The sequence below is a fragment of the Heteronotia binoei genome, chromosome 13, assembly GCF_032191835.1.
Source record: "Heteronotia binoei isolate CCM8104 ecotype False Entrance Well chromosome 13, APGP_CSIRO_Hbin_v1, whole genome shotgun sequence".
Classification (NCBI taxonomy): Eukaryota; Metazoa; Chordata; class Lepidosauria; order Squamata; family Gekkonidae; genus Heteronotia; species Heteronotia binoei.
Window position 1 is genome coordinate 38,917,074 of NC_083235.1, and position 25,349 is coordinate 38,942,422.

General features: G+C 43.9%; 1 protein-coding gene across 1 annotated transcript in view; it reads right to left on the bottom strand.

Moving 5' to 3' along the window:
* Nucleotides 1-25,349, bottom strand: part of SCPEP1 (serine carboxypeptidase 1) — a 27,506-nt gene continuing 2,157 nt past the window's right edge. Inside the window, exons 2-13 of the mRNA XM_060253435.1 lie at nt 19,322-19,467; nt 17,746-17,835; nt 16,520-16,675; nt 15,712-15,786; nt 14,926-14,998; nt 12,988-13,025; nt 12,613-12,741; nt 11,627-11,711; nt 10,043-10,156; nt 6,635-6,772; nt 2,110-2,273; nt 1-1,450 (exon numbers count right to left, since the gene is read on the bottom strand). Of these exons, the coding sequence (XP_060109418.1) occupies nt 1,385-1,450; nt 2,110-2,273; nt 6,635-6,772; nt 10,043-10,156; nt 11,627-11,711; nt 12,613-12,741; nt 12,988-13,025; nt 14,926-14,998; nt 15,712-15,786; nt 16,520-16,675; nt 17,746-17,835; nt 19,322-19,467 (1,274 nt within the window). The 3' untranslated portion in view covers nt 1-1,384. The remainder of the gene's footprint in view (nt 1,451-2,109; nt 2,274-6,634; nt 6,773-10,042; nt 10,157-11,626; nt 11,712-12,612; nt 12,742-12,987; nt 13,026-14,925; nt 14,999-15,711; nt 15,787-16,519; nt 16,676-17,745; nt 17,836-19,321; nt 19,468-25,349) is intronic.

Genomic DNA, 25,349 nt, shown 5'->3' on the forward strand with positions numbered 1-25,349 from the left:
TAGGATTTTCCACTCCAAAAAGAGTGGCTGTTTTTAATTCATGAATGGCTTGTAAACAGTGAAAAAGAAAACTAGAGTGCACAGCAATAGCCCCAATGGCTGGCTGCCTGGTTCAACAGAGCACAAGAATGAATCTGGGCCCCAATAGAGGTTATGGGGCTCGTACAACAGCCACTTGTGTCAACTTCTTTAGCTCCCCAGGCTGCTCTTTGGCCATCAACACAACACACTCCAAATGTACAGAGAGCCCTTGGACTTCAGTACAGGAAGTTACTGCCCCCCTCCCCCCCAAAAAAAATTTAGGCAGTACTCTGATTCATTTTGGTACAGCCGATGTCAAATTGCAATGTAAAAAGAAGGGACTTCTCCTTCACAACTTCTCTCCTAACACTGCGATGCGTTGCCCTGCCTGCACTCACAACATGGTGGCTACTAAGCCTGAGCATTTCCAAGGGAGTACTGGAGGTAGACCAGACACAAGACAAGAACGTGCCTTCTGGATGGGAGAGCTCAGGCTCAGAATATACCCAATCATAATACCAATCACCTCTGCAGCTGTTTTGACTGAACAGGGGAAGCACTGCTTAGCCTTTGATCTTCCAGCTGTTTTCCCACTCAATTTCTCTCACCCTCAGCTGCTTTTTGCCCTACAGAAGATATGGGAGTTTTTCCCTATGGAGCAAAAGGCAGTGGGGGGTGGGGTTGGGAAGCTGGAGGAAAAGGGATTAAACCAGCCCCTTCCTTCTCTGAAGGTTGCAGCTGATTTGGCCTTAAGCAAAAATTACCAGGAGCCAGAGTTACACTTACACTAGGCCAAAGGGCCAATCTATACATGCTGGTTGTGGAGCCGTGTCTTCAAACATGGCTGTAACCAACATAATCAGGAAAAGCGGCTGGATGGAGAAGAGGAACTGCTTACCCTTGAGGCTAACCCCCCTCCCATATGGAGTTGAAGAAGAATTGACTTCCACTGTACATGCTGTATGGGCCTAAGCCCACAGTTGTCAGTGAGATGTATTCCCTGGTAAACATGTTTTGGCATAAACTGTGAAGGGACTGTTTAAGCAGTTTTGCCTAAACATGAAGCTGATCAAAAGCACTTAGCATTTAATACAAGAAGTAACACAGCAAGAAGCTGCTCCTTCAGCAAATGGTTCATCACAATGGAAGCCGGTGGATGCAGTGCAGAACAGAGAATCACAGTTGTGTCTGCTCAAGGGCAGCATCTACCCCTCCTTGAAATATCTTGCATAGAATCCAATGGCAGAGACAGACAACAGTGCTGAACAACCATTGTTCCAGCTGTAGTTCAATGTGCAATTTTAAAAAGCAGAGCAGGTCATCGCAATTTTCAAGGAAGCCAAGCCAGCTGGCCCCGATTCTGTCAGTGGTCTTGGCGCGTCACCATCCGAACCATTTTCAGTGCCATATCACCTTGGTCAGCAGGTACCTGAGGTAGGAAAAGCACACAATTTTTCAGCAGTTTGAGAGAGACTCCTAGCTGGTTTCACTTTCCACTTGGTTGTTTTGCCTGCTATCATCCCGGGACCTTTGCCATTTAGAGGCTATAAGCCAGAAAATGTAAGAAATCTCCATATGAAATGAAAAAAGAAATTCAGAAAAGCAAGGCTTTCTAATCTCAAGCACAAGCACAGTTTAAGCACTAAAAGTCCCACTGATTTTGACTGAAGCATGGCCTGGTGTAGTCATCAAGGTCAAACAAATAATCTGTTCATTGTAGGCTGCCACCTTGAGGGTCCCAGACCATTAAAGGCTTTAAGGGTTAACACCAACCCCTTGAATTGAATCCAGAGATTAATTGGTAGCCAGTGCAGGAGCCACAAAACTGGAGTAATATGAGCCAACCCTGATGTTCTGGTCAGCAACTTGGCAAGTACATTCTGGACAATCTGCAGTCTCTGGAGCATTTTCAAGGGTAGTCCTACATAGAGTGTATTACAGTATTCCAATCTGGAGGTGACTGTTGCATGGATTATTGTGGCAAGGCCCAATTCAGACAAATTCTGTGGCTGTGCCCACCACCCCATGTCAAAATTCCAAAAGCGCCTGCAGGCTCAGAAAGGTTGGAGACCTCTGAAACAGACTTACCATGTGTCCAGCCTTTAGAATCCAGTAGAAGGCTAAGTTATCATAGGACTTGACAAAAGCTGCTGTCTCTTCAGTTTTGGAGCACGCATATAAAGCTTGCCATTTTTGGTTACTGAAATGCTTCAGCTTGGGCCACTTCAGCTTGCGGACCCAGGCTTCTTGGCCTAAATGTATAGACAAAGAGAAAGGGCTGATCTTAGCATAATAGACAACAAGGTGACTGGTGCCCATTTTCACAGAATGCAAAGTTGGAATCAGAAACAGAAGGTTTGCAGTCCAAACAAATGGAGCCTCACCAGCCTTCCACAAAGAAAAATTAATTATCACCACAAATAAGGTTGGTTTTTCATCCAAGGGAGATACTGGTAACTTTTTGAACTTACATTTTAATACAAAATCTGAGGGAAAGAAAATCCCCCTTTTGGTTTTGTATTCTAAGAAAACCAGCGATACAGTGACAATTATTTGATCTGCATGTGCAGAAGAATAAAGTGGTAGAATCCTTAAGGTGGACTTCAGATTGTTTGGAACAACTGCACAATGATTAAAAACACACATACATACACAAACCTCCCTGAAAGCCTGGCATTCCAAGGAAAGAGGTTTTAGCTCCGTTCACTTCCTATTGGGTTTGTTTTGAGCTATCCATGCAGGAGATTCCCACCTGCAGTGATGCAGTCCCCTCTGCTCCCTTATTTGCTGCTTGGGCAGACAAGACCATTAACAATAGTAGTCAGATGTCAAATTGCAAGTCACCTACAAAAACATCAGCCACTACTGCCAATCGTCAAAGGCAGTCAGCTATGGGCTGCTGCTGAGCATCAACTAGAGATGCAGAGATCTTCTGTAGGTCAAGCACTAAATATGCTGCAAGTCAGCTAGCTAACGTTTTCCGATACAGCCTGTCAATCTAATTTCAGTGCTTGGCATAAACTGGGGATTTTGTCAAATGTTGCTCATCAAATATTCAAGAAAAATCGGGGTGGGGGTGGGGGAGAGATTGAATTATTCTTGAATTCAGAAAGTTGGCCAAATGATAGGCTCCAGTTTCATCAGTGAAATGGGACAGAGTTATCACTGCAGCAATTTAATGGTTATGTTCCCCAAACTTTTAGATTTTTTTAAAAAAATGGCAAAAGCAGGCGTTCTAGCAAACAGGCACTTCAAGCATGAAAGTAATGTGATATTTCTAGAGACATTTAAACCTACCACAAAAGTACAGTTAAATTTTAAGTGCCAAGAAAAATCAGAGCCAGATGGGTGTGGGAAAAAATATCAGGAGACCTACTGAGAGACTAATTTGGAGAGCCAGTTTGGTGTAGTGGTTAAGTGTGCAGACTCTTATCTGGGAGAACCGGGTTTGATTCCCCACTCCTCCACTTGCACCTGCTGGAATGGCCTTGGGTCAGCCATAGCTCTGGCAGAGGTTGTCCTTGAAAGGGCAGCTGCTGTGAGAGCCCTCTCCAGCCCCACCCACCTCACAGGGTGTTTGTTGTGGGGGAGGAAGGTAAAGGAGATTGTGAGCCGCTCTGAGACTCTTCGGAGTGGAGGGCGGGATATAAATCCAATATCTTCTTCTTCTTCTTCTTCTTCTAATTAATGGGATTGTTCCCCTCTGCCCCTTTATCATGCATTTATTTCTAGGTTACTCAGTCAAAGCTTCATATCAGAGGCACTGGAAGATCCAAGAGAAATACTGACCAATTTCGCACTAGAGCTTTAATCCTGGTTTAACTCTATCCCCAAACTGACTTTCTACACTAGAATCAGAGAATCAGAGAAACCAACTTTATGACTCTATGATTTATTGACTCTGGACAGAACACCAGGTTATTGTGTGAAACTTGGAAGATGAAAAAGGCATGCTAGAGTGAAGTCATTCCAACTGGCAACAGAATGAGACATCCCAAAGATATTAAAAGGTAGGCTGTAATTGCCCAAGGACTCTAATTACATAATTAGTGAGTCATTTAAAAGCAGGAGCAAGAATCTCAAAGCAACTGATGTGCACCCGTGGACTGAACAGAGAGAAAGCATGCAAATTTATGGCACAGTTTCTCATCTCCATCCTGCTTTGTCTAATCATAGTTAGTATTGCCCATGAAGTCACCTTTGAAATTGTTTTTTTAATTGGTTCTGCATTCACCTCTCCAGATGCCATTTATCTGCATCTTAAGCACACCCAGTACCTTCGTTCCAAGTCAGACATCCACAAAATGTCACCTTAGGGATGATGAATGCAGATATGGGCATTTGAATATAAGTTCATCTTATGAGACACACAAGTCCAGGTTTCAGTCAGAGATAAGATGACCCAGCTGCAACCTTAAACATTGTGCAGCCATTCCATCAGTACAATGTGTTTTTCAGAACAAACTAATCTATGCCCTTAGCACATGACTAGAGTACAAGCAAAATGGTTCCCAAACCGATTATCAGTGCCTGTTATAACATCAGCGAACTGCAGAAGCTCTTTACGGTTTGTAAAATCTTTCAGGCTCAAGTGCCGTGTTCTACTGGAGAAAGTTTTTTTTCCAGACGTTTCATTCTCAGCTGCGGAGAACATCCTCAGTGGCATTGCAGCTGGAGCAGGCGCTCTGACCTTCTTGGCTGCTGTGCACTGAGGATGTTTGCCGCAGCTGAGAACGAAACGTCTAGAAGAAAAACTTTCTCCAGTAGAACACGGCACTTGAGCCCGAAAGATTCTACAAACCCTAATGATGTTACCAGCCGTAAAAACCTGAAATCTTTGCAGAAGCTCTGTTTGAATGGCTTCTCAATATTGTGTAAGGTACATGAAATTCTGAACTGACTTAACCTGGGGTGTTGCAGTTGCGAGGAGAGGAATCAGGATTTTAGTGTTTCACACTACAAATATCAGTCAGAAATCAGGTAAATCCTCAGATTAGAGCAGCATAAGAATGTGGGTGTTTAGGAAGTGAGTCCCAAGACTGGCACTCATGCTGTTGATCAGGGAACAGCACATTCTTGAAAACAAAAAGCCCACACGTCTCAGTAAAAATATCTGATGAGTGCTCCCAAGAAAATGGGGACTTTTTGGTATTATCCCTTGACTGCTCTCTCTGCTACTATTAGATAAACTCACTAGCATATATCTGCCTTCCATATACAAAATATAGCAAGAAATACAGTATTTTTTGCACCATAAGACTCACTTTCCTCCCAAAAAAAAGTGGAGGGAAAAGTGTGTGCGTCTTAAGGAGCGAATACTGCAAAAAATTCACACAAATGCCTCTAAATTCACACAAACAGCTCTAAAAACTAGGTGCGTCTTATGCTCAGGTGCGTCTTATGGAGCGAAAAATACGGTACTTGTGATTTTGTCTTCTACAGCCTCTGAGCCCATCTCTCTCTTCAGGTTCCTTGTTCTTTGGTTACCTCTACCCACATTTGCCCCTCAAGACTCCTCCACTCAGTTCACTGACTACTCTGCTCCATTATTCTGACTGTTCTCCTTTGCAATTTGCCCTCTAAACTGTAGCTACTTTGTGAGCTACTAGCATTAAAGTTGTGAGCCTACTGCATAAACTTGGTAGCTCGGGGGCCATTTTTCCTGAGCTAAGACAAAAATGTGTGAGCCGGAGGCTAAAAAACTGTGAGCTAGCTCACACTAACTCAGCTTATAGGGTGGGCTTTAGGCTGCTCCTTTGGGTTTCCAGTCTCTTTGCTTCCTTACTCATGTGATCTCAGCTCTTAGGTAATCCTGGCAGACTGCTAGCTCTTGCTTCTCCTCACGCTGACCACTGGAATGTTTGTGAACATTCTGTACCATCACACCTGCTCTGCCAAATTCACTGCCACACATCAGTTTCAATAATGTACTTTTAATTCACTGCATTTGCATTTTGCAAGGAATAATAAGCTTGTGGGGTGTAGAATGAGAACAGGTGTCAGGCACACAGTGAAGGAGTGTGAGATGCATTGGAGGCAAACAGCATTGATTAAAGAACTTATTGAATTGAGTTGACACAGCCAGCATTAAAGGATATTAAACTAGTTAAATCCTGGTTTCTGAAAGGAATAATTAACTGCATCAGATATGGGACAGGAAAATTTTGTTCTCTCCTTCTACCCACATGTGCTGCAGTTAGTGTTGAAATGAGGATCTGAGATAATGAAGTTTGAATCCCCACTCTGCAATGGCAGCTTGCTGGGTGACCTTAGACCAGTCACATACTCTCAGTTTAACCCACCTCCCAGGGTTGTCATGAAGATAAAATGGCGGAGAGGAGAAAGAAATAAGCCACTTTGAGACCCCATTAGGGAGAATTGTGGGATATAAAGGAATAAACTTACATAAAAGTTCATGGCAAAGATGAGTAAATGTAAAGCCAGAGAATGATTCAATCTGAAGAGAAACCAGAGTATAAAGCCAGAGAATTATTAATAGGAAGAGACAGTGTGACCATTTAGGGACCTACAGAACTGACTTCAAATGAGCAACAGAAGAGTGTCATTTGCCCCCTGTCTCTGTCATTCTGCCCTCAGCAGGAAGCATCCTTACCTATGGTAGAAACAATGAGATCCAGTTGCCCATTATAAACAGTAACATTGACATTGGCTTCCAGCAGCTCATCTACGATGTCTATTGCATGTTTCATGAAGTCTTCAGCCATGTGTGTGAAAACATCTTGTGCCTGGCCTGGAGGTTTAGAGCAATGGGGGAGGGGGAGGGGGTGGAGAACAGAAAGGACAATGGAGACTTTATAATCATCAGGAGGACTCGCAGAGCACTGCTTGAGTGATCAGCCAAATCAACAGGGCACATCTGGTAATCTGAAAAAGAAACTTGAACAGCAAAATGGAACCCCCATTTCCTTTCTTTTAAGGGAACAAATGGTAGTCATTTAAGTAGATTCATTGCCTCCTATTGTTCTGCATAAGAAATGCATGGCATTTCATGACCAGTGCTGAATTTGGAAGAAGAATCCTGATTTTATTTTTTTAAAAAGGAGTGTTAAGTCTTTCATGGTTGTGCGAATATGTTCTGAGATATGTCACTACTTTCCAGATTATGCCCCAGAACTCATTTACAGACCACAGAGACCTTCACTCTGGTTCCACCAACAGGTATTTCAGCACTCACACTGGGATTGGAAGGAAAGATGCTGATTAAACTCAGTTTTTTCCCTTCTCCGTCTCCATGCCAGTGATGGCTAAGTAGCTACTACAGGAACCTAACTGGAGAGTACCTATTTATGGCATCATAAAGCATATCATGGTACTTTCTAAACTCACAGAGGTTTTTTTTTTAAAAAAAGAAATATCTTCATAGAAAGGTTTGACCCACATGCATGCTTCCTTTCAAAGGAAGAATAAATGGGGAGTTCAGGTATGCTTACCCCATCTCCCAGAGGAGTAGCCCACTGGAACCAACATTTTGTTCTTTAAAGGACTCTTCCTCACTGTCCAGAGGGTAAATAGAATCTGCCCCACATTCTTACACCAAGTATGAAGATTAATATACATTGGCCACATTCACAAGATTCATAATGCACATTAAATTGTATTTTCCTTGATCTTTCTTGGAAGAGATTTTCCAGGAACAGCATGCTTACATGAAGTCAGAGGAGAAGGAGAGAGCCTTCACTTCTCATAGGGCAAAGCAACAGCTTTGTTAGCCTATTTTGATTTTCAAATGGAGCAGCCTTCTCTTTATTGAAAATAATGGATTATGGGGGCACTTTCTTTTGGGGCTCATAGAATTGGACCATCTGGTCCAACCTTTTTGAAACTTGGGTTTTTTTGAGGAGAGGCACCAGATACTATGCTGAAAATTTGGTGTCTCTACCTCAAACAACAGCCCCCCTCCCCCAGCCCCAGATACCCACAGATTGATTCTCCATCATACGCGATGGGTGCCAGGCTTCACAAGTACAATGCCGTGCCCAGAGGACATGCCCCCCAACTTTCTGATAACCCTGAACATAAGAACATAAGAGAAGCCATGTTGGATCAGGCCAACAGCCCATCCAGTCCAACACTCTGTGTCACACAGTGGCAAAAAAATTTATATATATACACACACTGTGGCTAATAGCCACTGATGGACCTGTGCTCCATATTTTTATCTAAACCCCTCTTGAAGGTGGCTATACTTGTGGCCGCCACCACCTCTTGTGGCAGTGAATTCCACATGTTAATCACCCTTTGGTTGAAGAAGTACTTCCTTTTATCCATTTTAACCTGTCTGCTCAGCAATTTCATCGAATGCCCACGAGTTCTTGTATTGTGAGAAAGGGAGAAAAATACCTCTTTCTCTACTTTCTCCATCCCATGCATTATCTTGTAAACCTCTATCACAGGGGTCCTCAAACTACGGCCCGCTGAGGACATTTATGCGGCCCGCCGGGTTATGGCAAAATCAGACCGGAAGTGACGTTCGACCTAAACTCGCATTAGCAATGCACACTTCCGGCACTGGGCTGAGGCGGCGGAGACAGAGTGTGAGGTGATACCGAGGTGAGGTGAGTTCCCAGGCCGGGGTGTGTGGTGTGGGGAAGGGAGAGAGATGCAGAAGACGGAGAACTGACGGCCCGCGGCCTTGTACAGTAACGGCAGTCCGGCCCTCCATCAGTCTGAGGGACAGTGAACTGGCCCCTATTTAAAAAGTTTGAGGACCCCTGCTCTATCATGTCACCCCGCAGTCGACGTTTCTCCAAGCTAAAGAGTCCCAAGCGTTTCAACCTTTCTTCATAGGGAAAGTGCTCCAGCCCTTTAATCATTCTAGTTGCTCTTCTCTGGACTTTCTCCAATGCTATAATATCCTTTTTGAGGTGCGGCGACCAGAACTGCACGCAGTACTCCAAATGAGACCGCACCATCTATTTATATAGGGGCATTATGATACTGGCTGATTTGTTTTCAATTTCCTTCCTAATAATTCCCAGCATGGCTTTGGCCTTTTTTTATTGCAAACGCACACTGTCTTGACATTTTCAGTGAGTTATCTACCATGACCCCAAGATCTCTCTCTTGGTCAGTCTCTGCCAGTTCACACCCCATCAACTTGTATTTGTAGCTAGGATTCTTGGCCCCAATGTGCATTACTTTGCACTTGGCCACATTGAACCGCATCTGCCACGTTGACGCCCACTCACCCAGCCTCAACAGATCCCTTTGGAGTTCCTCACAATCCTCTCTGGTTCTCACCACCCTGAACAATTTAGTGTCATCCGCAAACTTGGCCACTTCACTGCTCACTCCCAACTCTAAATCATTTACGAACAAGTTAAAGAGCATGGGACCCAGTACCGAGCCCTGCGGCACCCCACTGCTTACCGTCCTCCACTGCGAAGACTGCCCATTTATACTCACTCACTGCTTCCTATTACTCAGCCAGTTTTTGATCCACAAGAGGACCTGTCCTTTTACTCTGAAGTGGGGGAGGCCTCCAAACCAGGGGATTGGCAATCCTGTTCTAGTGACTGACCCCTATTGGGGGCCTGGAGGATATTCAGAGAGGTGGCTGAATAAAGCCTGCCCCTCTCCTCCGGACTTGATATTCCAAGGTGGTCTCCCATCTAAGTACTTGCCAGAGTCGACCGTGTTTAGTTTCCAAGATCTGATAAGAGATCATTGGGCTTGCCTGGGCTATCCAGGTCAGGGTCACCTCACTCAAACTCTGAAAGCATTTGAAAACCACAGCTATGAACTGAGGAGGTTTCTTGTCAATGAAGTACCAGGCCAGAGCTAAATGCCTATTGAGAAAGTTATGTTCCTACTAAGGATACCTCTGTATACTTTCCTAAGATACACTTTCTCAGACAGAGCTTCCCACTGAGTTCCAGAGTTAGCATCACATATCCCAAGGAGCAAGAAAGTCATGGAGAAGGTCTAGGGCACTCCTCAGCAGGCCATATTATGTTACTAGTAGCTAATCTTTAGAGGCCATACAAAAATAGTACAATACCTCCCCATTTGACATGGTCTGGAATTATATTCAGCTTTTTTCTGATCGGTCCATTCATCAAATCACTCAGCTTGTCTTTATTTTGATGCTGCACATGACGCTGGAAGAGTTTCACTTTTAAAAAAGAAGGCAGACATTTATGTAAGAGGGAAAACAAGGTTGGAGCAAATATTTAAGGACATTACACCTTCCTACCTGTCACATCTCCCCTACAGATGTCCCCCAATTTCACTTCCATTTTAGGGTTAGGGGAGCCCATATTATATGTTTAGTTTTAACACAAGGTCAACATTTTGAACATGCTGTAATCTCTGTTGCACATTTAAACCAAATTTAAAAGAGCACAATGCTCAACTGGTTTATCAAGGAATATGAAACCCACATTCAGCAATCTCTGCCCACTTTATGAACTACCACAGTGAACACACTGGAAACCATTGCTCAATAGTGTTTCTGTTGGAGTTTGCACCAGCCTCTCCCCCACCCTCATTAATACAACCAGACAGGAAGTTCTGCAGCAGACAAAAAGCTGGAGAGCTCAGTTAGCAAACAGCTGCAAAGAGGCAAGGAGGGTCCCTTCCCCAAAGCCACTTCCTAGACCTGCAAGTACTACACCATGAAAATTAGTGTTATCAAGTCCACTTTGGGAAATTCTTGGAGGATTGAGAGGAGGAAGCCTGGGAAAGACAGGGCATAATGTCATAAGGTTCACCCTCCAAAGCAGTATTTTCTAAAGGGAAACCTTTTTCTGTAACCTGGAGATCAGTTGTAATTCTGAAAGAGCTTGAGATCTCTCCAGGAGGTTGGCAACCCTATGAAGGCGGAATTCATTTATCTCCCTGCAATTCCTTGTATCCTCTCCCCATTTTTGTTATTATGGGCACTTTCACACATGCTATGTAATGCAGTTTCAATCCACTTCAGCTACTGTTTGCAGGTGGATTTTGCCATTTCCCACAGCAGAATCCAGTTGCGAAGCACACTGAAAGTGGATTGAAAGTGCATTATTTAGCATGTGTGTTTCCTGTCTGGGAATGAAGTCAAATACCTATGTTTTGTGAGAACACAGCCATTCTCAACACAAACACTACCAGATCTCATAAACTGCACACACAGCCCTTATCCACACTACTAATACTGGCCGTACCCAGCTTAACTAGCATGGCTTCCCCAATGAAGAGAGGAGTTGTGGCTCAGTGGCAGGAAAATTGCTTGGCATGCAGAAGGTCCAGGTTTAATCCTCAGCACCTCCAATTAAGAGGATCAGGTAACAGGTGATGCAAAAGATCTCCGCCTGAAACCATGGAGAACATCTGCAAGGCAGAACAAACAGGATTGCCCTTGACCGACAAGTGGTTTGACTTGGCATAAGGCAGTTTCATGTGAATCCTGGGAAATATAATTTGGGGAGGGCGCAAAAAGTTCTGTCACAGTTTCTTAGTCTTCTCTCACTCATCTGTAACTCCCAGGGTCCTCTGAGGAGGAAAATGACTGTTAAACTGGTTCAAAACCTGTGGTAGGCTAATAAACCCATAGAAGCCTTGATTTTTTCCAATTGGCCATAAAAATTCCATCTCAACTTACAAAAGGGAGTCAATCCACTCACGATGGATGTAAGGGATGAAGATTCTGGAGTGAGAATGTTATAGAAATTCACACCATTTGTGTTCTAGGAAAGAAGAGAGAATACAGCAAGGAGGTCTCACCAAGAAAGCAAAGTGGCACTTTGTAAACATGCCTTTAAAAATGAAACAAAACAACAATCTCCCGCCACCAAAACCCATCCAACAGCACTTCTGTACAAATACTAGAGACCTTTGAACTCTAAGAATTCTCAGCATTCTAACCGTTTTTTTTGTTTACAAATGGAATTCAGTGGCAAAGGGATCCAGCAAACATCATACTCACTATCAACAATCTATTGAGGAAGAATGGGAGCCAAGCCTACACCTAATCCAAAAAGGTAAATAACCAATTACTTTGCTTGCATGAGATGTATATATTCTTAATGCAGGGCTGAAGTTCACCATTCTAGAACATGCCCTTAATATAAGGCAGGATCCTCCCATGTACTAAAATGCACCTGCAGCCACAAAACAGAGCAACTTGCGTCATCCACATACCATTGGTGACCAGTAACAGAAAGCTGTACATGCTGCAGTTAGGGAGCAGTTTAATAAAATGCCACCTTGTGGGTTTAAAAAATGTAAACAAACAAAGCCATCTATATGGATTAAGCAAATTAGCTAAGCCATACTAGACAGCAGAAGCACAAGTTTCCATCCAGGCTGAGGGAAACCACAAGCAGCTAAGTGTAGGAGTCCTGTACTTTTAATAAGATAAGCAATTTTGGATAGGTATGACTTCTCGCCTCCACATGAGACAGCAGCACTCCAACTCTTGTGCAAACGTTAAAGAGGTGAATGAGACCTCGACCCTAGTTGCATCCAGTGCTGGGGAAGCCATTTTCTTTCTCACCTCCTTATTCAATGACAAAGTTGCTACTGTGTCATAAAGTGTTATTTAATCTGCTCTCAACTAAAAAAAAAAAAATAAAGTAGCCCCCTTACCTCTTCTATGATATCTTCCGCCTTACTCCAAAGCAATGTTGCCAATTTGTATTCCTTGTTATTCATAGCATTCAGGATCTTTTTGGCAGCACTGGTCACTTCTTTTAAACCTTTATCATCCAGGTAAGACTGCAATGTGAAAAACAAACACCAGCTGGTGAGTCATTGGTATACAATTCCCTAAATGCCTGGGGCAGACAAGAGGAGATAGTTTCCAATCCTCCCAGGAGCATCCAGCAGACTTCCTTTGAGAAAATAAGGACTGGGCTAGATGGGCCACCCACCTGATGCAGCATGACCAGTTTTTTGAGGGGTTTTTTTGAATGAAGAATGAAAATGCAAAAGTTTAAAAAGTAGTGCTGAGTAAATACTTACAGTGCTATAAAGGTAAGGCCCCCAGGACAACACAGAATCTAAGAAGCAAGGGGAAAAATAAGTTATTGTTAAAGAAAAAGAACACTTTAATGATGTAGCATCTTCCCAGCATGACAATTAACTTCCATGAAGCTTCCTACAACTGAGCACAATCCACCAAGCAGGTCTCCCCCAGCAGGTGCTTGATTTAGACAAATGGGAGCTGTGGGCCTGTACCAAATCACAAATTACTTACAGAGAAGGCTGGGAGTATTCTGTGCTGCTGAACTTGCGCTATATAAGCATAGAATTTTCATGCAATTTTATGCCGATCAGCTTCCCCCCAAAAGTGAGTTCCTAGGTTTGATTTTAATCATGAAACAGGCTTGAATATGTATGGTTAGAGCTTTCAGCCTCTGCACGCCATATTGTGAAGGGACTAAACGCAAGAGTGAGGGAAGGAATGGTGCTGTAGTCACAAAGCTTCATGTTCACCTTATGCATGTTCCCTTGAAGAGGTGTAGCAGCACAAGAAAAGTACTCATATAGGCAGCTCTCCATGTTCAAGAGGAACCCTGGGGTGGGGGTGGGGGAAAACAAGGTTCCAACTTGCTCCCACCTTCCTAATGTTTTACTGTCTTGCTGGTGTTTTTTTAATGTCTTGTACATTTTAAACTGTTTTAAATTGTTTAATAATGTGTGTTTGGGGGGCGATTTTAATGGCTTTAAAATGTGATTTTATCATTTTTTTCAATTGTTAGCCACCTTAAAAGAATGCAACTTTTGGAAATAAATAAGGCCTACCTAAACAAATGGGGGCAGGGGAAGAGTTTGGCAATGTAGTACCACTTTCCTGCCCCTAAATGTGATGTGAAAAGGGGTCACTTGATGTCTTAGTCATCTGATAGGGATGAGCAACACTTCTGTGTGGGGAGGGATATCTGACTGCTTTGTACAGCTTTCCACTTCTCCCTATGGCAAGCAGAAACACAACGAAACAGACCAAGGGCTCATACTACACATGCTGCCCTTCCCCTCATTTAAATGTAGCCTCCTGGATTGTTGGCAATAGTAGAAGGAAAGAGGGAAGCATTAATGGTTTCTTCCACTTCTGTTTTCTTTCCGGAAAAAGCACCCCTCACCTATTTTTACTCCTGCTATGGGGGCACAGAGATAACCATATGTATTCCCCAGAAGGAATAAAGGCAGGATGGGGCCTATTCCAGCAAGATAACAGGGCAGAAAAATGTCCCTCTCTTTCTATGTCCCCTTTCCTCCTTGATTCAACAATTCAGCTGCCTCTAGTTTTTTTTTAAAGTAGTCATTGGAATAAACACAGCAACCCCACCCCTACTGAAGCTGAACATGTGGTCAAGCAAGTCTCCATTCTGCTGCACAGCAAACTGGGTGACCTTTGGCCAGATTTTCCTTCTCAGCCTAATTTGCCTCTCAGAACTGCTGTGAAGATAAAGTAACAGGCAGAACTACGTACACAGCTCTTCAGAGGAAGAGTGTGATAAAATTACAATAAATAGATTAGATACCATTGCAAATCTGCTCCATTCTCACACAATTTAGTTAGGGCACAGATTTCAGGACACAAGGATGCACAACAAAAGCTTGCAGGGAGCTGGAGGCAGACCTCCTTGTGTAAAGCCAGCACTGCCACCATATTCCCTCATTTAGAAAATGGGTAAAAAGTCTCTCTGCATACAACCTGCATCTGTCTGAATCTAAAAGACAGAGGGATGGTCCCAATAACGATATGCTTAAGGTGTAATTCAGGTGCCTCTGTATCTGGACTTTTATTTATCTGTCTTGCTGCTTTTTATTGGTTTAAAAGAAATGCCTTAGTTGTAGATGAAACACAAAACACTTTAAACCAAAAAGAGATTTTAACGGAATCTTTGTGAAACAAGAGGAAGAGGCAAAACATTCAGAAGACTCCTGTTGACATACCTAGAGGAGAAATCCATGAGTCGCCAAGGGCTACCCCGAGAAAATGGCACTTGATCGTCTTGGCTTGAACTGCCTTTCAAAACAAAGCCAAGAGAAAAGTCAGGATTGTCATCTGATGCTGACTCAGTTATAGCAATGCAGGGGGACCTTATTACCTATTGCTTATAAGATCACCAATGCCCTCCTCCAACCCAGTTGCTTGAGCAGGCTCTGTCTGTTTCTTTTTTTGCAAGATGAATCCCAAATCAGTGAAAAAGCTCCTGCTTTGCAGGCTGGAGTCACAGAGTTAATCCCCAATTCAAGGATCCAAGGAACAGTGCTGGGAATGACCTGAAGGATGCTTGGTGACACTCACCAGTTCAAGCAGAGAGAAGTGGCTACAGTACTTTTCTGCCTCAATGCAAGATAGCTGTGCAGGTGACATTTATATTCATGAGTTTCTCTAAAACAAAAAGCAGACAGTCTGTCTGGCAGACAGGGAGAGGCAACTGCTTGTCAATTCAGCATTCAAGTTGCCAAAATGTACATACTATCTGCAGAGTAAGGTTTTGCTTCCTGGTGAAGAAGACACAAAAGGAGGAAAGCTGCTCCAAATATAATGTGTTGGATCCTACCACTTCTGTCAACTATCTGGTGAAAGAGGATTCCTGCATCGAAGGAAACATCTTAACTAAGTGGAGTAGCAGGAGCCCACCCACCCTAATGTCCATCTCCTCTGAGTCACAGAACAACAACATGTAACCAAGTAAGAGTCTATTGTCTTTATCAAGAAAGGATTTGTTTTACCTTATGAAGTTCCAAAGCAATGGCAGCTGCCATTTTCCCACCATAAGATTCTGAAAAGATGTAGAAGGGGATTGTCTGCAAGGGAAGCCCCATAAAGGCTTTGAGTGCTGGGCATTTTATTCACTCACCACCACCCACCAATTAAAACCTTCATCCATTTCTTCCACCCCAGAATCTAACTACTTGAGGCTTAACAAACCCATCACATAAATTATGCTCCTGCACATTTTTCTTAAGATAGCCTGAAATGCTGAATTTAGTGCAACAAACATGAAGAAGCACACATCTAACAGAGTGCTGTGTATATCCCCAGGTTCTTCCCCGGATCTGCTCAGAGATTTTTAGACTTTTCAGTGCATTTCAGTATAATCACCACCACACCTAGAAGCTTAACAACTCACACACGTGCTATTTTGATGGGAGATTCTTGGGGCTAGAATGCCATTCCACCACACTTCCTGCTACTTGCAGGGGTAGGGGAAGCACAAAGACACCCACACTTCACCTTACAAAACATTAGAGGAAATTTTGGGTGGTGGGGGAGAAGGATTACTGTTTAAGGCAGCCAGAACACACAGTCCTGGCCTCAGAATTCCAGGTTCAAGTGCTAAATGCTAGTTATGGCACTGTGGCAATCCTGCAAAATGACAAATAACCCCGTCTGTCACATATAGATGTTCCCAAGCAGGGATGGCTGGAAGGTGCACACCACAGCATCCTTCCTGTGCCTGGTCAGGGCCTGCACAGGTGACATTCATTAAGCAATTCTTTATCTCCTAAGGAGAACGGAACAAATGGTCACACTTGCCTGGAATTCTGTTCTCGAGCTGAAGAATCTTCTAAGAACGACCATCATATCCGACGTGACCATACAGAGATCTGTGGCATACGCACTGCTGTCATTAACGTAGCTGTAGCCAGTGCCGACAGGGTTATCAATGAACAGCACACTTCCTGCCTGCAACTGTGCCACAAAAGGAAAGCAGGATCAGCCACACTGGCAACAATGGTTTTGATGTGGATAGTTTTGATCTTGTTTATACGTATTTTTATTGTTATGACTATATAGTACCCCATCCTGAACCCGTTCATGGCAAAGCGGGCTAAAAATCAAATCAGTCAACATGCAGAGCACCTAAGAGATTAAGAGATCCCTTTACAATAGATCAAAACAGGGTTGTGGATTGAGCCCAGAATTTTGCAGCAAACAAACTCAGACCCTCTGAAGTTCCTATGAGCTGCTTAAAAAATAATAATTTTGCTGGTTTGTTAACAGAGTGTCCTTAGAAGCTGTTTTCCACATGCAACATTTATGTTTTTAGAGAAGATTTTTAAGGATGCAGATGTTATATATTTGGTGTTGGTACAGTTTGACTTTTAAGGTTCCCTTTCCTGGTTATACAATACAGCACCACTGACATATTAACAGGAAGTGGAAACAAAACAAACAAAACCAGTAAGAATGGTAACAAAAGCTTCTCCATGACATCCATGGAAGATGAAGCAATGGGGCCAGTTGAAAAGAAAATGAAGGGCTGGATTGATACCTCACCCTTCACTCTGAGAGTGGTTTATAATCTCCATCTCTTCCTCTCCCCACAATAGGCATCCTGTGAGGCAGGTGGGACTGAGAGAGTTCTGAGAGAACTGGGACTGGCCCAAGGTTACCCAGCTAGCTGCATGGGGGGGGGGGAGAGTGGGGAATCAAACCCAGTTCTTCAGATTAGAGTCCACCGCTCTTCACCACTACACCAAATTGGCTCTCAAAGGTGGCAAGATTGGTGACTGGAAGAAAAAGTGGGGAAAATATCCAAATGCATTATATGGACAGAAAGAAACAAATGAGAACAAAAAAAAATGCACTAATATATGACCAACTAAATTTAAAAATCATAATTTGAAAGAGCTGTCATCGTAAATAGCACAGAGCATGCATTCCCCCCCTCCCCTCCCCCCGGCTTAATCACATGTTTGTGGGGAAAATGATGGTTAGGAAAATAGCTGAATGTTTGAGCGATAAGCCATGACACATACCCAAGTGGTCCTTCGTGGTTTCAGATCAGCATCTAAAGGGCCAATCTCTTCAAAGTTTCCATATCCACAGCCTGAAGCCCCTGGGCCTCCCTATTAAATGAGGCAGATGAGAACATAGAAGGGGGGAATCAGAAGAGCTGTATAGTTATACACTTGTTTGCCACTGTTCTTCTCTTGAAAAGGAGGCTGGGGTCTTACACAATAAGCCCATGGCTGAAAGGAAATGTGATTGCCTCAGAAATCCCAAGAGTGTACTTGGGGCTACCAAGTTCAGAAGCTGCAGCTAGTCCAGAATACTGCAGCTAAGTCAGGGCCAGCCATCAGGAACATGCGATTCGGACACTTTAATGGCTTTAATGATACCGCTCAGATAGCCTATACCTTGAACAATGTCACACTAGATACAATATCAACAAAAAGAACAACTTAAATAACCAACCAATTACTGTGCTTGAGGTCCTTTACATTTAATGACGTGAGCAACAGATTTGGCTACCACCAATGTAACTCCTAAATCCACACCTGCCAAGAGTTTTTTAACCTTATTTGATGTTGACAACCCCTCATTATCACAGAGAAGAGGAGTGATCCACATATCCTTAATACTGCAAAAGGTACCTCATTCTAATAAGTAATGCTCCAAAGTTTCCATCTGTTTAGAAGCCCCATCATGAAGACCAGGGCCGAGGACTAGGATGCAGACATAGTCCTGGAGCAAGCTGCAATTTTAAGCAAAGCAACACCATAATGACTGCTTCACTCTGAGTTGGGCTGCAGCAATGACAACAAACAGGTGAACCAACACCTGTGGCCAGCATCTCCATGCCTTCCAATCTAAGCCAGGCAACACTTCTGGGATCACTCGGCTCAGCTTGCTCTTGGCCATCAGGGGCTTGCTGGGAACTTTCCCAGGAAGCTCAAGGGATGGTACACAAATGGTTCCCAACTTTCCAACTAGCCTTCTCCTATTGTGACTTGTAATAATCACCAAGGGGTGGCATTTCATGTTATGCTGCAAAGAGCTTTGTTGGTCAACTGGGGCCAGCTGAAAAACTGGTAACCTAGTTTTCAGTCAATTCCTTTTTACTCTTGCTTCGCTCTCTCTTTCCTCCCACCATCTGCTGTCTCCTCCACCAGCATCATTTCAATCGTAAGCTCTCTGGGGCAAAGATTTGTCTATTTCTTTTGTTGCTCATAACTTCTTTAAAGTACCATCTCATTCGTGGAGTTTTTTTCCTGCCACCATTACAAGAAGAACAGTTGGGATAGAATGCTGAACCCTGAAAAATGATATACTGGGACTGAACTTGTCATTGTTCTTTCCAACTTTATTATGTTCTTAACTAAGCAAACACAATCCTGTTTGGATCCAGGGCATAATTGACACAGAGGTGGGATGCATTTGCAGCATTTTTCTTTGCTGCTTGCACATATTTTAGGATTAGGGTGGAGAACAAAGGGAATGAGCATGACGTTTTCCTTTTTAGAAGATCAGCACTTCTGGGCATCGCTCCAGCCTGCTGCCAAATGAAGACTGCACAATTCTTTTACAAATCACTTCCTATACTGAACTTACTTGAAGCCACAGGATAAGAGGAAGTTCTGTGAAATTCTTGGCAGAGTTGTCTGCATAGTACAGCCACCAGAACATGCTTGCATTGCTTCTGACAGGGACATACCCCCATGCCTGCTTGGGTTCTTTTGGTTCCTTTAGGAGAAAGCCTAAAAGAAAAGATCAATGAAAGTCAGTGTAGACCCGACAATCTGGCTACAAATGTATTGAGGAATGCCCATGCAGGGGAGAATGAAACTGCTCTCTTCTCCATAAATGGCACCCCACCATATAGAAAACGACCGTAGATTTATACTCCGTCCTTCTCTCTAAATCAGAGTCTCAGAATGGCTTACAAAATATCCTTTATCTTCTTCCCCCACAACAGACACCCTGTGAGCAGTTTTCTCTCTAAGCTGAGTTAGTGTGAGCCAGCTCACAGTTTTTTAGCCTCCACCTCACACATTTTCTGTCTTAGCTCAGGAAAAATGGACCAGAGCAAACTAATTTACGCAGTAGCTCACAACTTTAATGCCAATAGCTCACCAAGTAGACTTTTTGCTCACAAGACTCCACAGCTTAGAGGCAGTATTGCCTGTGAGGTAGGTGAGGTTGAGAGAGCTCTCACATAAGCTGCCATTAATCTACTCTCCAAAAGAGGTTTCATTACGCTCAGAGCTAATGATGTCTCCAGTGTTGCCCAGTGAGCCTCACACCATAGTGAGGATACAGTGGCCACCCCCACACTAAATGGTTTATGTCTGTAATATCTTCATGACAGGTAGTAATTAATTCAACCGGCACAATGCTTCCCATCCAAAGTTGCCAATCTTCAGGTGGGACCTGGAGACCTCCTGGAATTGCAGCTGGTATACAGTCAATAAAAATCAGCTCCCCTAGAGGAAATAGTAAATACAACTGGAGCCGGTGTGAAGATAAGCAATACAAGGTAACCACCGGAAGCAATAAAACTTGCACGCAAAGCGTGTAAATATGTGTTTTTAGTGAAGTAAAACAAAAACAAAACTTAGGAACACTGAACATTCTTGAAATTTTCCCCACAAAGTCTCTCAACAGTCACAAAGAATGATAGCCTCTTCAAATAGGTGTCAAAGTCACTCCATTTTGTTTTATTCCAGTCTGTTCCTCTTGCCATATGTATCCAATTATACGATGCTAATGCTGTGCTTTGCTATGCTAGCTTTGAAGCATCTTGCTGCTTATCTGAAGGGAGGGTGGCATGTTTGGGAACTGGCTAGTTACTATGCAACCAAGGTCAAGAGAGCTGGAGATGTAACCAGGGGACTGATAACGGACACCTGAGGTGATGAGAGAATAGCAAAGAACTCGCACAAAATCCCCTGCTTTAGCTTGGTGCACTTGGCTTGAATTATAACGGTTAAGGCAAAGGTTTATAAGGGTGAGGAACTGGCGGGATAGCCAGTTCCGACAAGGCCTGTATCTGTTCATGATGCTGGAATAAAGATCTTGAACTATATTTGTCTTTTCCTTGCCTCTGGGTCTGACAATAGGACTTCATGAAGACGTGGGTGAAGTCTTTAAATTCTTAGTGTTCCACTCATGATGGTACAGAGAAAATAAGGAACCGCTTTTAAAAAGACTCCTCTTTCTCTCGAAGTTACACGGAGCCACAGCTCTACTCCTTACAACATGGATCCACACATGCTCTAATTTGCTCCTATCGGCCAGTAGAAGAGCTGGTAGCAGCAAATTAGAGCATGCGTGGATCCATGTTGTAAGGAGTAGAGCTGTGGCTCCGTATAACATCGGGAGAAAGAGGATGATGAAGAACTATTGAAACCATGAGGAGTCCTTTTAAAAGCAGTTCCTTATTCTCTCTGTAGCATCACGAGTGGAACACTAAGAATTTAAAGACTTCACCCACGTCTTCATTAAGTCCTATTTGAAGAGGTTATCATATTTGTGACTGTTGAGAGACTTTGTGGGAAAAATTTCAAGAATGTTCAGTGGTCCTTAGTTTTATTTTTGTTTTACTTCACTAAAAATGCATGTTTACATGCTTTGCATGAACGTTTTATTGCTTCCGGTGGTTATCTTGTATTACTCCCCTGGAGAAAATGGCTGCTTTAGAGGGCAGACTCTATGGATTACACCCACTGAGGTCCCTCCCCTCCTCAAATCCCACTTTCCCCTGGCTGTACCCCCCAAGCCTCCAGGAATTTCCCAAATCAGAGCTGGCAACCTTATATCATGATATTGCACTGCAGAATAAAATGGTATGTCTGCTGCTGATTAGTTGTCTCAGGGCTTTTTTTGAGCAGGAATGCACAGGAACGCAGTTCTGGCTGGCCTGGTGTCAGGGTGTGTGGCTTAATATGTACATGAGTTCCTGTTGGGCTTTTTCTACCAAAAAGCCCTGTGTGAAATAATGGTAACATCAGAGGGTGTGGCCTAATATACAAATGAGTTCTTGCCAAAAAAGTCCTGGTTGCTCTTTAAAAATACACAGAAAGCTAAGATTGTCAGTCTCCTCCCCCTTAATTAAAGCACTACAGATTCACACTTGTTTTTGTTTCAAAGAAAACTCCAGATAAATTGTTTTGTCTTCAAGGATTCTGTGACTTAAAAAAAAATTAAAGCAGTGAGCATCAGCCTTGAATGAGGCAGCATTCAGTGGGCAGTTAGCTCATCCCCAGTGCCAGACAATTCGTCAAAACAGTAAGCAGAGGAGAGGGGAAGGCAGAAGCAGCCCGCAGCTATTTGACACAGAGAAGACTGAGGGCATAAGTCTGCCCACAAACCTTCCGCTAGGTGATCTCTATCAATCCTTATCTTAGGCCTGAGTATGTGCCAGTTTCTCTCAGAGGCAATAAGCACTGTTTTGTTTACACCCTGAAAGTACAATGACATTCTGTTTCACCCTTGATCTCCTTAAGAACTAGTCAAGTTGCACCTTTAAGACCAACCAATTTTTATTCAGAACATAAGCTTTCGTGTACTCTCTTATGCACACTTCATCAGACGAGGGGATCAGGTATTGTGAGCTGCCCACTTGGATCTATCCTTAAGCACTGTGACTCAGAAATAAAGCCCATCTGTGGGATACATATTAGCTCCATTCCTCCCTTCCAGTATCATAACAGGCCGTACTTCTGAATCCACAGGAAAAGTAACCAACCAGAACCCCACCATCACACCTTCTTTCTAACCCTCCATCCAATCACAGCTCCCTTCTGCCCCTTCCAACTGCTGAGGAGCTCAGCTGATACTCTCAGGTCTATAATGGGCAAGCAACAGGAATGGCAAGGGCCTCTGGGCCAGTATCTAGAATAGGAACCACAGACAGTTTGGTTTAGTGGTGGACTCTAATCTGGAGAACAGGGTTTGATTCCCCACTCCTCTACAAGAAGTCAGCTGGGTGACCTTGAATCAGCCCAAAAAACAAACCTAGCTCGACACAATAAGAGCTAGAGAGTTTCAGGCTGCCAGACAATATTTGACTCTCCTGGCTATACTATACCCCCTGATACGTGATAATTAATCACAGCTCAATCTCTCGCTCTTTGCTTTGAGACATTTCTCCTACTGCAAAGTGGGAGAAAAAGTCAGCATCTCCAGCCAGGACGAGATCTTCTGCCAGGCTGCAGGTCTTAGCAGGTACCCCTCAATGCTGATCCTGCCACTGCCCCTGCACCTTCCATAACTGTGTAGATGAGATTTTCGTTGTGCAGTTTTTCTTATCCTTGGAGGACAAGTTGTATGCCAAAATCCCCGTATTCTATGAGATTGTAATAGGTAGTATCTGGTTCCTGCTCACATATAAGCAGCTGACACTTCCATGTTGGCCGCCACCAGTTAGGGACGCAGAGATCCTCCTATGTCTTTAGATTTTCTGCTCCTTTGTCCCCGGGTCCCACTGCCCACCCTCCTTCCTGCAGACAGAAGAGAAGGGACAGGGTGGGAGAAAGCACCAAGATTTGAAGAAGTCAGGGGAGAGACAGAGCAGTGTAGTGGTTAGACTATTGTCATGGAATAGGACAAGGGAGACCCAGGTTCAAATCTCCAGTGAAAATATAACGGTCAAGGGAAGGATCTTGAATGCCACCCTCCTTGGAAGAAAGATGGGATTGAAACTTACTAAGAGATAAATGAGTCTCCAGGTTATATTGTGGAAATATATATGAGCAGATGAGCAGTGCTATGTGTGGAAAACAATTCCTACACAAGAGCTGTCCTATCTCATGGAGCTTCCAAACTCATTCTCCTGTTGGTGGATTGTGAAAGATGTAGGACACGACTCTCCAGAAACTTATGACACAGCAGTCTGCTGAAATCAGGCCTACACCTACAGCTGGGTGGAGAAGGAGTTACTCCCTAGTAATGCCGTCACCTTTCCCCCCCTACTTGGCCTCTAACAGCTGCTTCGTTCTGTACATGACTGCATTTCTATGGAGAGATAAATTATTGCTGTTAAATATCTACCTCTTGCACAATAAACTGTAAAACTCCTGCCATGAAAAAGGCTAATCTTACTGTTAGTGTTCTTTGAAATCCCAATTATATTAATTTAAAAGGGCAGCTTTGTAAGTATTGTGTCGTGGGCAGGGCTTTTTTGGTAGAAAAAGCCCAGCAGGAATTCATTTGCATATTAGGCCACACACCCTTGATGTCACCCTTGTTTTGCAGCAGAAACTCATTTATATATTAGGCCACACCCACTGAGACCAAGCCAGCCAGAACTGAGTTGCTGTGTGTTCTTGCTCAAAAAAAAGCCCTGGTCGTGGGTCAGCCAGGGCTCAGCGATAGCAAGGACTCCTCAGGAGAAGAGGAGCCTCGTGTAGCCAACCTTGAGTTAACAGGAGCTGACCAGCAGGAAATGAGCAGCAGGCTTGTCATGATTCACAGCCAACAGCTGGTGCAGAGCCACCAACACCCTCCTGTCCTGGTTCAGCAGGTGAGCCTCAATTGGCCATTCCCAGCCCACCAGTATCACCCACAGAGCACAGCAGATGGAGGATGAGAACAGAGATACAGACAAGACAGCGAAGTGTACTCCTCCTGGCTTAACATCAGTTGTCTGCTGATAACAAAGATGAGTAGTTGCAGAATTACTTCATATAGATGGCTGCAAGCATGACCCTTAGGTATGGGGCTATAAAAACCGGCCAAGAAAGTTTGTTAAGCATTGATGCAACAAGTTTAATAGATGCTAAGCTACTGACTCTGCTTTGCCTAATGTCTGGACCCCCAACCTTGGACTTGAACGATTCTGCCTTGCCTGCAAGCTAGTACACATTGTGCATATACATTTTTGGCAAATAAGGCATAGGTGCAGCAGAGAGGGCTCCATGCCCTTTTTAAAATGCAGTGCTTCTAATGTGAGTATCCCTTCACCCCCAAGAGGTGTGCCATTTGCTCATTGAGGTCCATTATGATAGAAGGCAAAGGTGAGCTCCCATTTCCCCTAACTGCCCTCCTCCACGGCTTCCCAGGGAGCTGATGGCAGAGCGGGGGGGGGGGGAGGGGGGAGACTTGGAAGGTGCTTCAGAGAGCAGCTGCAGTGCCTGCTGGCCTCTCTGCCTCATTCCATCACACTCCTTTTTATTCTTGGCACCAAAGCAATGGGAGAAGGGGAAAAGAGCGGCAGCCTCAGCTGCCCCGGGCCATTGGAGAGTGTGAATGGCCAGTCCAGTTGCAACACAATGCTTGCAGCAATGGGGCAGGGCGCTGAGTGCTCCCCACAGTCCTGAGCTCTGCTGCTGTCACCTCTTGCTCTCTCACTCTGTCCATCTTTCCACTCTAAACCCAACTCTGCTGGGGAAGGGGGGGGGTTTCCAATGACCCTAACCCCTTCAACAGCATCAACTTAATTTAAATCAATTTAATTAGCTCCCCTCCCAGCTCCCCAGAGCCCCCTCCCCCCAAAAATTCTGGTTATGGCCTTGGATGCCCAACATGTGGAAGTGGGCAGCTGATGCTTTTCAGGGCATGGGGGCAAATCACATCACCTGGTAAATGGCATCCCATTAAGCCTCTGTTAAAGGGACAAGATAGCTTTCCCCCCAGGTCT